Source organism: Mytilus californianus, unplaced genomic scaffold (genome assembly GCF_021869535.1).
Source record: "Mytilus californianus isolate M0D057914Y unplaced genomic scaffold, xbMytCali1.0.p SCAF_2, whole genome shotgun sequence".
In the NCBI taxonomy this organism is placed as follows: Eukaryota; Metazoa; Mollusca; class Bivalvia; order Mytilida; family Mytilidae; genus Mytilus; species Mytilus californianus.
Window position 1 is genome coordinate 92159781 of NW_026262668.1, and position 18905 is coordinate 92178685.

The following is an 18905-nucleotide window of genomic DNA, read 5'->3' on the forward strand; positions in this document are numbered from 1 at the left end:
TGGTTGTAGCAAGGATTTGCTAGGATTTGTATGACCATGAAATCCTTGGTTGTAGGTAACATAGTGCTGTCCATCAAAATACTATGACACCTTTTACACTCAATCATACATAGACTGGGGTGTCAATATATCCTTATTTGAATTTTAGACACGTTAAACCTTTCAGGAGCGGTTCCAGCCATTTTTAAAAGGGTTTTCCAACCCAGGATAAAGGGGGGTTCCAACCGTATGTCCCCATTCAAAAGCATTGATCGTCAATGATCGTCAAAAAAAGGGGGTTCTAACCCCCGGAACCCCCCCCCCCCCCTTTGATCCGCAACTGACCTTTTCAGAGACATAAGTATATGTCTCTAAAATATGGTATTGCTTTGTATGAAGGGAAATAATTTCAACTCTCTAAAATAAAGTTCCGTTTGGTGGGAAAGTTTCTTCTGTCATCTGACGATGATCTGTCTGAAGAAGGTGAACTGTTGACGGACGTACGCAGTATAAAGCATATATATATGTCTCTTGAACAGGTTTGAACAGAATAAACAATCGAAAATGCAGGATGCTAAGGAACCAACCATTTTATTTTTAGTGGACATGAACTTTGATAAAAGAATCCTTTTTTTGTTCTGTATCCCGTCGTGATACTTCGGTCATTTAAGGTCAAGGAACAATGAATGGGCTATGTGTCTATGTCACAGATTTTTTCTTGAAAAACCATATGTTGTTGATATAGAAAGTTCCTTTTTAATGATGTAAAATAATGATAGGGTCACCGACTTCGTTTTTACGATATACATCATTCAAACAATCAAAGTTGTGTTGTATAAATGTGAAAAAATACCACAAAAAGTCGAAATAAGTGTTACGTCAACGCGTTGCAGGCTGTAAAACGTTAATTTTTGACGTTTTTCACTACCAACTAGGTAACCTGATTGATTATTAGACAAAAAACGAAGTCGGTGACCATATGATTATCTTATATCATTAAAAAGGAAATTTCTGTATCAACAACATATAGTTTTTAAAGAAAAATCTATGTAGTAGAAATTAGTGATTTTTTGATTATTTTTTAATATGAAAAATTTAAGAAGTTTTTTTCGCAGATTTAATGTGCTTTCTATACAAATGTTCACCTTTTTTGAAAGAATTCAATCAGTAATATATCAGATGATAAAAGATATAAATGCATTATTTTTTGGATTTTCAGTTATAGTTAAACGAGCCAAGGTTGTATGCAAAATGTTAGCAAAATCTGTGACATAGCCCATTTACTGTTACATGACCTTAAGGACAGTGACTTTTTTAATTTTATTTATCTGTAGACTCAGCTTTGTTTTTGGACAACTGTGTATTGTCAAGCTTGGTGTCTCATAATTGTTTCCTTATCACTAAATGTACGATGTTATAGTGTATTTATGGATTTTAAATAAATTTACGAACTATCTTTCTATGGTGTTATATACTGTATCTCTGATATTTACTGGTTGCGTGCCGGTTACCATAAAACAATTACAGGTTTTCTTTAATGTTAATTACCCGAAACTTCGTTTTTGAAATCAGAACTATAGACAGCAGCGGATCTAGAGGTTATAGCGGGAGGTGGGTTTGGGGGTGTTTCTTGGATTTCATGAAACTTTATCTTGATATATCTTTATTACCAAAGTCTATATAAACTATAGGTGCACATTTGAATTGCATCCACATAAATAATACATATATAAACACAAATTATGTGACAGAATAGCAGAAGGTGTTGCTATTATAAATAAACACTATTTTAAACATATCGGTTCTTAAACTAAATTTACCTAAATTACACAGTGTTTTTACATTGTTTGTACTCAATAGTTTAATAAGTTTGAACATTGATGGTGTTTTCTAATAATATGGCTTACATAAAATTTTCGAAAACCTTGAAAAAATGGACATTTGAGGATGAAATGATACTCATCCTCTATATCATTTTTACAAAAAGTACATATTCTATTATTTCTTGTTATACCATAAAATCTTCCATTTTCTATAGCTAAGTTGTGGCTACTTAATCTTATTTTCGGAATAAATGTATTGTAACATTAGGAATTGGTTTGCAGAAATAAAATTGCAGACAAAAATTATCTAACATATATTTATAATTAGAACATTTTGGAGAAGTATGCAACTGAGCATCAAGTTCTTGTTTTAGACAATCATATACACGTTGCTAAAGACAGCAAAATATACATCAGGCAAGTCTGAAATAAGGTTTTGGCTATACCAATAACAACATTTCATTCTTAATAAAATATAACCAATTACACTTAATATTTGGACATCTCTCTAATTCACCATATACGTAATTATAACAGTTTTTCAATATACAGTTTGAAGTATTGAGCGATTTAAACCAATATTTGAAAATCTTGCATTTTCTTGTAAAAATAAAAGGCACTCTACCTAGTTCATGATATATCAAAACATTGTTAGTAGATAATTTAACACCAATTATATTCTTATAAAAGTTCAAGTGTACTCTCTCAATGGCGGGGCTTTGTGTGCACCCCATATTTCACTTGCATAACTCAATAAAGAATTGATATAAGTATCAAAAAGAGATAACAAAGTGACATAGTTTAAATACATACTTTTGATATTTCTTCTAAAAGCAAACATTGCTTTTCTACCTTGTTCGGAAAGTTTCTGTTGTAACATATTATATTTGCCATTAAAATTCAATAATACACCAAGGTAGGTAAAATTATCAACAACTTCAATTTCTTCATTATCACAATACCATATCTCATCAACATGAACTATACCACCTTTTCTAAATACTGCAATTTTAGTTTAATTAATATTAACACTGAATGACCATTTTGAATATTCATATAATGTATCAAGCATATTTTAGAACCCTAAAACAGATTCTGAGAAAATAACCATATCATCAGCATACATAAGTAGGAATAAATTCAATTCTTTCTTCTCATATGGAATGACATTATAATTAATGAAAGCCATTTCACAATCGTTAACATGTAATGAAAAACGTATGTGGGATAACACCTCTCCCTGCATCAAGCCCAATTTATTGGTGAAGTAATCAGAACAAGTAAAACTGTGAGCTACTGCTCACTGATGATACCCCCGCCGAAATATTTCGGTAAACAGGAAGTTGTTGAGTGATGAATCTGAAAACGCATAACACGGTATAGCTGACTTATATGAACCCTGATACCAAATTTCAGAAATCCTTGTCAAGTAGTTCCTGAGAAAAATGTGACGAAAATTTTCAACTTGGCTATCATGTGTAAAATAATACAAGTGTTCGGTAAACAGGAAGTTGTTGAGTGATGAATCTGAAAACGCATCACACGGTGTAACTTACTTATATTAACCCTGAAACCAAATTTCAGAAATCCTTGTCAAGCAGTTCCTGAGAAAAATGTGATGAAAATTTTCAACTTGGCTATCATGTGTAAAATAATACAAGTGTTCGGTAAACAGGAAGTTGTTGAGTGATGAATCTGATAACGCATCATACGGTGTAACTTACTTATATAAACCCTGAAACCAAATTTCAGAAATCCTTGTCAAGTAGTTCCTGAGAAAAATGCGACGAAAATATTCATGGGACTGACGGATGGACTGACGGACTGACGGAAGGACAGACCGAGGTAAAACAGTATACCCCCCTTTTTTAAAGCGGAGGTATAATTAAAACCATCAACACATACACATTAGTAAACATAGATTTAATAACAGAAGTTTACCTTGGATACCAATTTTTGACAATTTATACCATAGCATAAGCCTTTGAACAGTATCGAATGCTTTTGTGTAGTCAACAAAACAACAATATAGACATGTGTTTGCTGATAGGGACTTAAAAATTACAGATATGCCTATGTTCTTACCAATTTTTTCCTGATATCATCTTCATTTTTTGTTTATTTGTCTAATTTAATTGGTTATTCATTATTAAAGTAACTAGTCAGGTGCAGATCCAGGATTTAAAAGAAAAGGGTGGGGTCAGTGCTGACTAGCCAATGTTTGAGGTGATCTTGTAAAAAGTTAAAGCATTTATCATATATGAAGCTCCATAAGGGGGACCAGGTTCCCCTACCCCCTCTATCCCCACCCCATTAATCTGCCTCTGCTAGCTATAGTATATTCTAAGGTCAAAATTGTGTCCCCATTTGAAATTCCTCTTTACATTTCATATAAAAGCTAATTTTTCTAAAAACATGGTCAAAACTTATTTCAGGTCTGATTTTGATAAAAATTTACTCAAATTCCTGTTAAAGTCATAACTTTATATAAAGTTTTTTATGATCATTATGAAATGTTTTTATGACATGTCATTACTGAGAAATCATTATTCATAAACAAACATATATACCGGTAGCCATAAGATTCTTTCGAGCTTAAAGTAAAATTTGTTTTTTAATACTGATTTTATTGATAAATGTATTTCATAATTATTGCATTTTCAGTGTCTTGACCATTGATGATATTTTCATAGAAAAAGATGAACTGATAAACTTGGAAATTTTGAGAAAAAGTCAAATCTTGAAATCTTTTTTGTATTAGTTTTTCAGTGTTCTATACCATTATCCAATATGTATAAATGTAGTAATCTGCATTTTTTACCTTAAAGGATACAAGGTAAAATGGATAATATCATGTCAGCGTTTTTCCCTTTAATTTCTTTTGTTTTGCCAGTCAGAGTAGCTTTTTGTATTAATTATTAATAATGTTGTAAAATTTTATTTTAATGGCAGATATTGATTTATACTAACTTCTAATGAAACATCAAACATTAAAATGCCTTAATTGTGTTAAAAGAGGTGTGTCATGTGATGAAATTAAAATTATTTTAACGATATTTGTGTACTTAAAATATATCATACATGTATATAAACAGGTTGTAGGTTAAAAAGGAAGTAAATAAAGATGATGGGCGCCACCTAGTTTCACATCCAAGATAGTAGAACTTTATAAGTAAATTTTATCAAGTTCAAGACTGAAGAGGAGCCTATCCCTTTGACTTCTACGCAAAAAAAGATAGCATTAAATTCATTACTTTTCTTTCATTTTAGAATTCTTGTCAACAATTTTAGCAGTCTAAGCAGGATTCAGTTTGTAGCTACAACACCACCACATTTGAACCTGAGTGGTATGTTAAGATAAATCTATTTTGGAAACAATGTGGATGATAACTCATATTATTTGCGGCATCAAACACAAATATAAGTTATTCAGATCTGACTATAACACATGTTATAGTAGTCTCAGTTTAGGTGGATGTGTCTTATAGATTTAAGTTTGTAGCAATACAATATTTTGGATAAAGGAAAGAGTTGTCACATTATTTTTACCACTGTGTATTATAGGAAACATAATTATATACTTACTTATGTGAGCCAACAGATTATTGTTTAAAATGTGTAAATTGTTTGATCAAATTGATTGAAAGAGGACATTTTAATTTGTAGCAATCTTCTTTTCATTGTGTCAACAAAAATCACTCAAGCAAATCTGTCTTCCTAAAAAATGGGCAGATAATAACAAATTTCAATAATGGGCCAATGAAAATAGAAACAAGTTATATTCAAAAGTTGAAGATAAGTTTCTTAACCTTGGAATTTTACAAAAATAGCTCAGTCAAAGTGAAATAAATGTAACATTTTATTTTATCCTTTCAGATTGAAAATAATTCATAGCAAATTTGGTTTTCCAGAAATTTATGATATTATGGAATATTTTATCAAGAACTGGATAAAATATAATTGTATTCCATACAAATTTTCCAAAGTAAATTTAAGCCAGGAAAGCATCTTCCAAAGTAAATTTAAGACAGGAAAGCATCTTCCAAAGTAAATTTAAGACAGGAAAGCATCTATCTGTTCTGCAATAAAACATTTTTATATCATTTTGGCAACAGTATAAAAAAGCAATGCTATTGAATAATCTGACGGGGCAGAAATGTTCAGAATGTTCAGCTCATTCTACTGTCCATTTACTTCAAAACTGTCAGATGACTTCTTATAACAGTTTTTGCCAATAAATGAGGATGATTTTTTTTCATTTTTGCCTATTTTCTGGAATACTGTAATAGAAACAAACTTCAAAAAGCAAAAATTATCAGCTTGGAAATATAATTCACTATGAATATTTTCTGGTGAGTGAAAATATAGAATAAAATAAAACAAATTCAATAATCTGGTTGGAGAAGTAAGGACATTCATTGGATGTAAATGAAACAATCAAACATATCAAAAGAACAGTGCTCTCTTTCCTGGTCTTCTGGTACTCTATTTTAATGCTTTCTTTGCTTCATAGTTGCTTTATTTTTCAGTGAAGTATCATTTGGAGAGGATTTTACTACTGAAGATTCTATTTCTCCAAAGAAAAGAAAGATTGATGTAATAATAACTTAATCCTTTTTGATGATGTATTATGATATACTATTGGTCTGTCTGGGTATGTCATTTATTAAATAAAGTTTGCATTAACATACTGTTTGTCCTATCAAGACAGGTTCTTTTAAGATTGTGCAGTTTTTTTCATTTATTGGTCTACAGTTATTTGACATGAACACATTAAATCTAATAATTAAGGGCACCTGCCAAGATAACTTAGTTTTCCTGAACAGGATCTTTTACAAAATGTGTTCATTAAAGACAAGCTCCTTTCAGATTTTGACTTGAGTTATGGGTCTTTAATTTCTTTTACAAAATGTTTGATTTCATAAAGGCAAGGTCCATTTTAAAACAAAAATCCTTCAAATTTTCAATTCATAAATATATAAGTTTTTCTTATGAAGTGTGGATTTAGTCAAAATTGTTGTATTTAAGAATCTCCTGAAGTATTTCAGGATCTCAATAATTCCATTTTAGGATATCCTGAAATATTTCAGGACCTCCATAGTTTTAGATATCATGACCTCCATAATTGGATTAATGGATACCCTAAAATATTTATAGAGGTCCACAATTATTATATCCTTAAATCTATAATATCACTTTGCTTTGGGAGAGGTACACAGTTACGGAACTGCATGAACATAATTCGACAAAACTTTACAAATTATATTCGAGTTTGACAAAATGTTCACTGCAGATAAGATTGATAGTGCACGTATTTTAGTCACGCAAAAGAACGAGGTCCGCGTCTCGATCATTCTATATGTTTTATTGGTGAGTATATCCCAATATTTTCACAAATACATGTCTACCAACCTACCTTGATAACTTGGATCAGTATATAGATAAGGCTTTCGGTTCCAAACGCAGTTTCAATATTAGATAAACACGTTACCAGGCTTTCTAATATAAAAAAAGATATATGCTTGATTTTTTATTATTAATTGTTTTGGCTTTTAACTAGCTTTCAGTAACTGCGAGTACTCTCAAATCGTACTTTCGTGTTGATTTGACCTGTTGACACAATTTGTAATGCATTTCTGTTATTCAATGTTTACTTATTTTGTTTTATATCTCGTCTTACTATTTTTAATATGTACCACCTTTGATAAGTATTTAGTATGACGAAAAAAAAATTCACTTCTGTTCTCGTACTATAATAAAAAATTATTTTGTAAAAGATGTTTCTGTACTCCTAACAACAAAATTATTATATTTGAATTTACCAGTGTACGTTTCTTTATTTAACGCCATTTTGTCCTAGGTTAAAGTTGTCTTTTTGACATTGAAACATCTTTTTTATTAATATTGTATCATAGATCAAACTTATTAGTTCAGTGTATATTTACTTGTTTTTGTGTATTGTCTTTTTGATCGAGTTACGCCATTTCAATTGATATTTTATTGTGAGTCTTTTTATGTTGTAATGTTATACCACTGTTTCAGGTTATGGTGAAGGTTGGCGCCTGTTAAAACGTTTACACCCGCTGCTTTTTTTATGCGCCTGTTCTAAGTCAGGAGCCTGCTGTTCAGTGGTTTTCGTTTGTTGGTGTGGTTCATAAGTGTTTCTCGTTTTTCCTTTTTTATATAGATTAGACCGTTAGTTTTCCTGTTCGAATTGTTTTACACTAGTCTTTTTGGGGCCCTTTATAGCTTGCTGTTCAGTGTGAGCCAAGGCTCCGTGTTGAAGGCCGTACTTTGACCTATAATTGTTTACTTTTTACACATTGGGGCTTGGATGGATAGTTGTCTCATTGGCACTCATACCACATCTTCTTATTTATATCAACTATTGTTAAATTATTCGGTTTCAGACTATTTGGCGTCGGAACAATGGGGTGTCGAACTATTGGGGTGTTGGGCCAATGGGGTGTCGGACTAATAGGGTGGCGGACCAATGGGGTGTCGGACTTATGTGTCGAAATACCGGGGCTGCAAAGTTACTCCAAATTGTTAATACATGTAATTTCAACCCCTACTTACTATTGTATGCATAAAATATAAAGAAATAAATTTGGAAGGTTTATGGAAAAAAATGTGCGCAAGTTATTCACTGTCCGCACGAGGGACTATTAATAACTGTGTCCCCGGACCTAATAAAAGGCAAATACAGAATGATATAAGAATTCTTAGTAAAACCATAGAAGGAGTAAACCATATAGTATTATATAACCTACATAATACATTTGCTATTTCGTCTGTGTGTTTGTTTTTACGCAAAGAAAATTATTGTAAAATGAAATATCAAGATTAGATTAAATCTTCTGCACTGATGTAACTTTATAATGGTAATGAATTATACTATTTCATTAATCTTTAATTTCTGACTTACTTTCTGATGAAGTGAGTTTTTTTTCGGTTATTTTACAGTCTCGTCAGTTTTTTAAAGTTGTTCAAATGGCGTATCATGTTTGTTAAAGTTTTTTCTTGGCAAATTTTACAAACAGTTGTGTTTGTTATTCTGTATATAAAAACTAGATAATTGTGTCAGTTGTAGTGTCATTCCTTGTCCTTCGGAGTTTCAAAAATCCAATAGTTATTTATTGGTGATGTTTCCCTATAAATGCATCAATAAACATGTTTTATTCATGTTATTTCGATTTCAAAACAAAATAAACAGGCTCTGGTCGATAAACAACTTTTATTTTAGAGATCGCACAATACATGTACATGAAAGACAATGTTAACATACCGAATATCACAGATCACATAGTTATTACAAAATTAAGGTTAACCTTCTTAATGATTGACATAAAATTATGAATATAAAACAGGTCAAAGAGTGGACTAAGTATTAAATATAATAGTTTGTTAAAAAGTCGTACATGTAATTTAACATGTTATATCTTTATTGTAGTGACCGTAACTCGAACTAACGGTCAGTGGAATAAAAAGTAGAAAAACATTGGAATCCAACAACAAAACAAATCAAAATTTGCGATGACAAGCGTGTTGACATGAAATTAAAGCAGCAAACATTTGATACTATAACATTATGATGTACAACTCCAACCAATTTAAACATAAATATAAGGCAAAATAATCTAGTCGTATTTCCCTACCTACCTTAACTTTTCATGCCTACCCTAATATATTTATTGGAAATATTTGGTTAATCATTGTTAAGTCCAGATTTATTTTTGATTACAGCTCTTTTCATAATGCTAGCAAGACAAAGGTTTATTTGGCTTGCTTACTTTGTTTGTATCAGTGTTTGCTCGAGCATTGTAATTAAGATTGACATCTGAAAACAACATAAAAAGGCGGATTTAAACTTGTATACATTATATTTAAATTTGATTGGACATTATCACATAATAAAATTTACCTATACACAGGTTTAACTACGCCTGCTTATATTGTTTGCAGATGTCAATCTTAATTACAATGCTTGAGCAAACATTTATACAAACAAAGCAAGCAAGTCAAACAAAACTTTGTCTTGCTAGCATTATGAAAAGAGCTGTAAGTACTGTTAAAGTCTAGACTTTTCCCTAAATTCCTAAACTATCTTTGAAAAATGTTTAAAAAGATAAAATTATTTTAACTATCTACTTTTTTCTGCAAGGAGACAAACAGCAAGTAAATATCTAAGTAGCAAAATAATCCACTTCAACAAGTCGTACATGGAATGCTATACAGTTATCGAAATAGAAAGTACGATATGGTCTCTCTTTTGCCTCTATTAATCTGCCAGTTAATATTTTGAAAATATCAAGATGTGTTTGTTTGAACAATGAATACATTTTATATATTAGTTGAAGGGACAGAAGCTTAGTGTTTTGATGATCAAATGAAAAAAGGTCAAACTAAACCCAGATCTATATCTTCTGTGTAACATAAGACAAAGGAAACCGTTTTTATTAAAACATATATTTTGAAATAAGATGCCATGCGTTAGGCTATGAATGCTTTCCAATTCTCGTCAAATGCAATTACAAGTTAAATCACTGTTAGATTTAAACATGTCTTTCAATAAAAGTTATATCGATAAACAATATGAGTTTCAAACAAACACCATTAAGGTTAAACCACAATTCCAAGATAAACACAAACCTAATGGAATGTAATGCAAAATAAGCACAAAATAATTTTTACAATTGTCAATTCTGACTGGTTACCTCAGGATAAAAATTCTTGATATATTGTTCAAATTGAACAAAAGGAATTTAAATGAATGTAATCCAATACGTTAGTGGTACAATGCAAAGGGACCTGAGAGAACCAAAAGAAGAATGTTGGTATTTGAATTTAGAACTCTTTAAAGTACAGGATTTGAACTATATATATTTTTGTAAGAATTCAGCCTCATTCATTTGCACTTTTCCTTCTTCTGTTACCACACTGTTATGTATATTGTCATTATAGAAATTATTTTCTTTCCTTGCTGTGTAGCTCTTTTTAACAGGCTTGCCATCGTCTCCCCAGGCACGATTTCTTTCGTGGGCTTGTAGTTGCCTCTGTTGAATCATATTATTTGTTTTAATACAGAGGCATCTCCATACAATACATAATACGATGAATATCCCGATCATCACACTGAATCCAATAATTAATCCGATGTACATTTCTTCATTCCCTTTGTATAAAACCGACATCTGGAAGTACACAGAATAACAAACTATTTTTTATTTTTTTTTATTTTTCCAAATTAAAGGGCCCATTAAGAGCATAACATTAATAACAACATGACATAAACATTACAGAGTGATTAAAGAAACATAAAATAATAGTTCAAATGCATGAGGAGGGGTCAGTGGTCAAGGGGAGATAATTTTGCTATCTATTAGAGTATTTAACTAATTTTCTGATTTTCTAAGTTGCAGGCCTTTATCAAGGTATGCACATAAAATAGATAAAAAACTGCTATCTTCATTACTCATGATCCATGTAAAAAGATCATTTCTGTTTAAATTAACTAAACTGGGGTATTTTTTGATATAATCAGTCATATCTCTTCTGAGGTTATTGTAAAGAGGCCATTCCAGAAGAAAGTGCATTTCATTTTCAATAGAATTTGAATTACAATATAAACATATCCTCTCATGTCAAGGTAATATTTCATTTTTACCACATACATTGATAAAACGTTCATGTCTGCCAGTTTCTATTCTTAAACAGTGATTGTTGAGTCTGTATTTTGTTAACAAATGTTTTTGGGGGTGCTTTAAATCTAAATAATTTTCATAATCAAATGACCTCTTGAATGAAAAATAAGTGTCCAATTTGCCTTGCTTCTGTAAATAAAAATCTCGCATTTTCTCACAATCATTTTGAAAATTTAATTTGAGCTGTTTTTTCAGTAAATTTTTAAATTTATTTTTGCCTAAATTTTTACATATATTTAGGTCAATACCCAATTTTTCGCTGTAAAAAATGATATTAGAGAGCCTTGAATTATTGGAGATAGTTTGAGCTTTACTCTCAATCATTTTTTACTCAGCATAAGCACTTTTCAATAAATCAGATGGGGAATTCTCTAGTCTATGCCAATACATAAACATATGTGTTAGCAAATTTATATGTTATAGATATTTCATATCTTTTGAATAGTTTTGTGGTGTTTCGTAAATTATACCATAGCTTTTGTTGAAACCCCCGGCAATAACCTCACGAGACGAAGTCGAGTGAGGTTGCCGAGGGGTTTCAACAAAAAACTATGGTATAATTTACGAAACACCACAAAACTAACCAAAATATATGAAATATCTGTTTTAACCTATTGCATATGTTGTTGTTTAAAAATGTGTATTTCATATATTTTTGCTTATTAACTTTAAAAATAATTTTGATAAGAATCGGTCAAATTACCCTTTTAGGACCTTACACATTAAGCTCCGCCTACTTTCTAAAATACGCAGGGGCTTCTGAAACAGCGGGAAAATCAGTTGGACAGGATTTTTCGACAGCGATGGATGCATATCTACATTGGTGACGGGTAACGTTACAGACTAAAAACTGTTGAAGGAATTATATGTTCTGCATATGGACGCAAGATATAGTTTGAGAGATTTCTGGAACCCAGATTTAAAGTTGAACTGCAAAGGGTTAGTTTTTTTTTTATTTTATCAAAATATTTGAAATGTTTTTAAGTTTTTGGTATTAATTTATTTTTCTGAGAGTTTGGGTGAATCATTCCATGTTTTAATTTGTACCAGAAGCCTAAGTTGTACATTTAATTTAATTTAATTCAAAAAGATTTCAAAATGAACACGATTAAAGATCATTAAAAATCACATGTAGACTATAGATAATTTAAACAAAAAGTTCACCTTTATTTAGAGTAACCAGACGCTTTCTATTCTTAACGGCCCAACATTATAGTTATTACTTAAGCAAATCGTTAAATTTAGATGTATATAAAATCGGATACGGATCCAGGATTTTGAAAAGGAGAAAAAGGGGGGGGGGGGTCTAGCCATCCAACATTTGGAGTAATAATACGACTTATCTATTCATTTACCATATATAAAGCTTCTTGAAAGGGGCATGCCTTCTCCCTCCCTCCCCCTTAAAAAAGCCACCACGGCAAATTTCAACCTTTACATGTAAAAATACAGTTGAGCCTAAGGGACTACAATCCAAGTATACATCTCAATAACCGAAAATCGAATTATATTTTCAAGTATAATATAATAATAATATATTTATATATACTTTTTTTTTAAACTGTTCTTGAATCGAATTTTCATTCATTTAAAAATATAGGACAACGGAGTTGGTGTATGTGGGTTCGATTCCCACCCTAGGCATTCATTTATATCGGCTGGTGCAAAGCGGGCAGTTTAGCTTAGTGGCCCCACACTGACTCTGTTGTTCCTATTTTAAAAAATTCAGGCGGCCTCGGATAGGCCTTGCTATCTTTCTTTTTTTCTTTTCGAATACCAAATACAACAAAACCATGGTATAATTGTGAAAATTATACCATAGATAGCTATGGTATAATTTTCGGTTATTGAGATTTATACTCTTGTTGCATTCCCATAGGTTACATAGTACAGCTATAGGTTAAAAAGAGGATATCTACCTAGTTCAGACAGGACTGCTACGTTTGTGCACATCTTTGTAACACCAATAATATACTTGCAAAATTTTAAATTTAGGTTCTCAAACTCCCAATCTCTAAATATGTCATAAAGGGATATTTTTTTTCCTTTTTTCTTTTTGTAACAAACTTAAGACATATGCAATGCATTATTGAAACTAAAAAAATAATTATATTGGTTTACTACGTTTTAATCGTTGCTCTTGAGGGACCAATTATTATGGTAAGGTCAGGTCATCCATCATATTTGAAATTTAAAATATCCATACCAAATCACACATTATTCAAATGTTTTTTTAAACTTAATTATCAAATGTAGTTTTAGACAAAGTAGTTTATTTTGAAATAATTTGAGAGAAGAAGCTGTCAGAGGATAAATATACTTTGGATGTCTTGAAACGTTTATTCAATCAAATTGAGAATTTTAAAAGATAATGGAATGTAAGGAGTTATTAATTTCAAAATTTATTTTTCTTTCTGTATATATATATATGTATATTAAATTAATGTAGTTCAGTTTGGGGAAGTTTATTACAAAAAGATTCAGATAGAATCATAAAACTTCAGAAAAACAGTAGCAAGAATTATACTTGAATGTGATATTTCTGTTCCATTAAATTTTATGTTTTCTTCTTTAAAATGGTTATCCTGTACAGACAGAGTAAAGTACCAACAATCTATTCTATAAATGTATTAAATTGTAACAAGTGTATAAGTTTATAACTATGTGTCCTGTTCGGTTTTATAACTGTTACATTTGTCGCGCTTTCTGTTCTGAAATCCTCTGATATCCAAAAACAATGAAATTTTACACGATCCATTATTAATTTAATGAAATGCTATTTGATATATCACTAATATAAAAACTCAGTAATCAATATACATTACTTTTGTAGCTTTAGACTTACATTCCATTAATTCCTCGTACAGTTTATTTTTTAAATCCGGTTCAGAACATCCCTATTACAATACGATACTCGAGTACACGGAATCAATATGTTAATACTGATTTCGATAAAAATAAATAAGGCGTATTTGACAAAGGACGTTAATTGTAAATACCTCGTATCTGATGTTTTACGTAGAGACTACAGTTATTATGCCGTTATAACACAGGGTATACACATCTTCAAAACTCTTACGGTAACTTCACATATAGTAAAGGCAAAAAACCTTACATTTATTCCATTATCAATATATAAAATATTGGGTTTGAGCTAATGGATGGGAATCTACTGCCGGATCACAATTCGTTCACATACAAGTCGGCCGTACAATACAATAAATATAAACTAGTTGGCAAAGTTCAAATATAGTAATGAAACAGTGGTACAAGTCAGTAAATTTAAACCAAAAATGATACCCTTGTTTACGTTACAAAATCATGACGCAGTCTTTGTGCTCTCGTTGGCATATCCAAACATAGTCCCCTAATAATAATTTTAATTTCCAAATAACGTGACTAACAACAAAGTCTATTATGTTCATTTTGTAAACAGAAATTAGATAATGGTTTGATTCTGGTTAAAACCGTTTTCAGCCCTTTTAAGCCTGGGGTTCCAAAACAGACAGTGTAGATTAAAGTGGTCTTCGGGTGCGGGATTTTCTCGCTATGTTGAAGACCCATTGGTGGTCTTCGGCTGTTTTCTGCTCTTTGGTTGGGTTGTTGTCTCTTTGACACATTCCCCATTTTCATTCTCAATTTTATTTTGTTCAGATCGTCCTTCTTTTGATGATTAATGGCCACTACACTTTTTTTAAAATTATGTTCAATTTTAATACAAGCAGAGGCAATTAAGTGTGATACCATCACTAAGTTGTACTTTCTCTTTTTTTTTGAGGTATCATAGTAAAGAATCCAACAATAAAACATGTAAATGACATGTTTTCAGTATCTGCGGGTACTCTTTAATCGGTACTTTGTTTTTTGTCTTTGTGTTGTTTTTTTTGTGCTTACATTGTGCTGTTACACCACTGTCCCAGATTAGGGAACGTATTGAGCGCTAACAAACATTTATAACTTAGTCACATTATTTCATGTGACTGTCCCCAGTCATGATCTTGACGTTCAGTGATCGTCATTGCTGCCTGCCAAAATTCAACACCACCTTTCTTAGTTTATGAAAATCACGGCATATACGATTAATAGAAATGTAAGGGAAGATAGTCTTATTCAAAGTGAAGGTTGGCGCCTGTTAAACCCGCTGCATTTTTTTGCACCTGTCCTAAGTCAGGAGCCTGTTGTTCAGTGGTTGTCGTTTGTTGGTGTGGTTCATAAGTGTTTCTCGTTTTTTATATAGATTAGACCGTTGGTTTTCCTGTTTGAATTGTTTTACACTAGTCTTTTTGGGGCCCTTTATAGCTTGTTATTCGGTGTGAGCCAAGGCTCCATGTTGAAGACCGTACATTGGCCTATAATTGTTTACTTTTTACACATTGTGACTTGGATTGATAGTTGTCTCATTGGCACTCATACCACATCTTTTTATTTAAATAAGTTCAGTCGTAAAAAAAGACGGAAATTTAGTTGACATATTGATAAAATTATATGTGGAAAGGACCCAGAGGGAACGAATAAGTAACGAATAAAAAATAAGTAAGGAATATGTAACGAATAAGGAATAAGTAACGAATAGGTAACGAATAAGTAATAAGGAATAAGTACCGAAAAAGGAATAAGTAACGAATATGTAACGAATAAGTAACTTAAGGAATAAGTAACGAATAGGTAACGAATAAGGAATCAGTAACGAATAGGTAACGAATAAGGAATAAGTAACGAATAGGTAACGAATAGGTAACGAATAAGTAATAAGAAATAAGTAACGAATAGGTAACGAATAAGGAATAAGGAATAAGTAACGAATAGGTAACGAATAAGGATTAAGGAATAAGTAACGAATAAGGAACAAGTAACCAACTTGACGACCCTATAACCCCCAACCGCCATCATACATGGCAACTATTTCTTTAAAAAATAGAAAAATAAACCAAAATAATCTTAAAAATCATATGTTATCTGAACTGCAACTTTATTTCAAGGAAAGGAAAAAAAGTATTTAGTATGTCCAAGAACTCCATGAAACTTAGCTGCTTGTGATAATCAAGGCATCCAGTCATTGTAGGCAAGTGCTTCTATTTCCTTGAAGCTTGAAAACCGAAATTTGTGGAACCAGAAAAGCTACACGTAAGACATCGCAGTTTTACAACATAGGTCTACGGTATCATGTGTCCCTTCTTGCAGACATGGATACTGGTAGAAAAAACTATGTTCTAATGAAAATTACCACATTTAACAAAAAAAGGATAAGGAGGTATGATAAATGCCATTATTTGGCTCAGAAACTTGCAAAGAGTCAACTCTTCAGTCATTGTAAAATCATGTTATTTATAGATTGATAAATGAGAACGATGTAGTCGGGTAACTACAGAGTATAAATATTATATTATCATATGTGATTTCGCTGGAACTTCAAAAAATGACAAACTTCACATATTTGATCGAATACGGCCATTTTACACATGGTTTTTGGTAAAAATAGATATAAGAAAAAACCTACTCACATCAGCATCTTTATGATAAGACACCATGTCGCAAAATATCTTTTTAGGGCAATGATGTTGCCCATATTTTGATAGCAATGGCACAATCTCAAAACGAGACCATTTTGGCAGATTTTTAAAAGTTTTTCCTTACATTCGAGAAGTTTGAAGGGCTAATATAAATATCGTTGACAAAATTCAAAACAATGAAAACCGATACCTTACACCTTACACTAATGTATTATGAATTTACAATACTTTAAGATTTTTTAATTCAAAGGGTAAAAGAAGTTTCATTACCATGAATTCTTCTTTCGCTCAATATTCCAATTTGTGTTTACATTTTTATTATTTTATTATTCATTTTTCTCTACGAAACTATAAAAGCAATTTCAAATAGAGTCACAAATCAGGACAGTTAGAAAAAAATTAAAAGAGATTATTAATTTTCCATTTTTTTACACTAAATTTAAGAAACTAGAACGGGATAGTAAACATACGCCATATTTTTGCTGTTCTTTTTTTTAATTTTAGAGAGAAGGGCAAACATCGTTAAATATTTTCTATGTTTAAATGAAACTAAATTGTTAGTATTTGATAACACATTAAAGTTATACTTAAACATACCTTGAAGTTTGTTTTATTCAATTATCGCTAATTCCATATACTATATGTATTTATTTCTTTTCATTTTCAGGTGTTTTCAATGTGAAATCAAGCGCTCCCGTCATTTTAGTGTATACGACTGATTATTGATGATATGCAGGATTGTATATATTAACAATAACAATGGATTTTATGGAAAATCTATTGATTTAAAGCATTCTTTCGCTTTATATTGACACACTCAAAAGAATAAAACATGATACTTTTCACTTTTATTAAACATAACTCTTGGTCTTTCATATGGTTTCTTGATGTATGATGAAATATGGTCCTGACTTTGTGTCATTTGTATCTTCAATATGGGCTATTTGATGTGAAAGAAACTGCTTTGGTAATCTAAGTTAACCCTGTGACATATATATGTGCATTCCAAAAGTCAGGAACCTCCCAAGTGGTTGTTATACGTCATATCTAAATGTTCTTTTTTTGTTATTCGGATAAATTTGGTATTGATGGCCAATTGTTTTGTAGTCCCGTTTAATTTATAGACTATGGACGACTTAAGAGGTTGACGTATTGAATAGAAAAATTTCTATCGTTGAAGACTGTATGTTGTCTTCTGTGTGTTGTTTGAGTATTTTGTTCGTTGGGATGCTGTAGCATTGTCACACTATTACAAGAAATCTAAGCAAAAATGTTTGGAAAAAGTAACAGAAAAACTAGAGGCCCAAAGTAATGAAAACTTTATATTGAGCATTGTTTGATAATTTCCGAATAAAATTGAACCAATCTGTTAATAACCTTTTAAAATTTAAATCAGATAGGACCATTTATGGATTCTACTCAACGATTTTATAAATATTCTCCGAGCATCTCTATAAGAAAAAAGTCTCGATCTAAACTTGATTAAACCCATTACATCAAAATCAACACTACATACCATTATTTTCTTTTGTAGTGGATTTTGCATCCAGTGCATATATCTGAACATCAACGGATTGACCTGGTCATAGATCAAATAGTTTGAAATCTGGTATCAATGTCATTACATGCATTGTTTCCCTTTGCAGCTTTTCTTAGGAAATTTGGATTTTAATAAGACGTTAACCATTTATGGCACACGGTGGTTGTTAATAGTGACATAAATTCTTGGCAAGTTAACGTGTATATGAATGGAACAACCCAAAAGGAACACACCTCATCAAACACTTTATTCTAATTCATAGTTTGCAACATTTTCGTCTGTCTTCACGTTTTTGCCATGGCATTGGCAGTTTCTCTTCCACTAATAAGTTTTAAATGTCGCCTTGGTA

General features: G+C 31.1%; 1 protein-coding gene and 1 long non-coding RNA gene across 2 annotated transcripts in view; one reads left to right on the forward strand and one right to left on the reverse strand.

The window, feature by feature from the left end:
- LOC127728496 (uncharacterized) overlaps positions 1-8873 on the reverse strand; it is a 90690-nt gene extending 81817 nt beyond the window's left edge. Inside the window, exon 1 of the long non-coding RNA XR_007994144.1 lies at positions 8731-8873. This is a non-coding gene — a long non-coding RNA (uncharacterized LOC127728496). The remainder of the gene's footprint in view (positions 1-8730) is intronic.
- Positions 458-18905, forward strand: part of LOC127728481 (uncharacterized) — a 52138-nt gene continuing 33690 nt past the window's right edge. The window contains exon 1 of the mRNA XM_052235881.1: positions 458-518. Within this exon, the coding sequence (XP_052091841.1) occupies positions 504-518 (15 nt within the window). The 5' untranslated portion in view covers positions 458-503. The remainder of the gene's footprint in view (positions 519-18905) is intronic.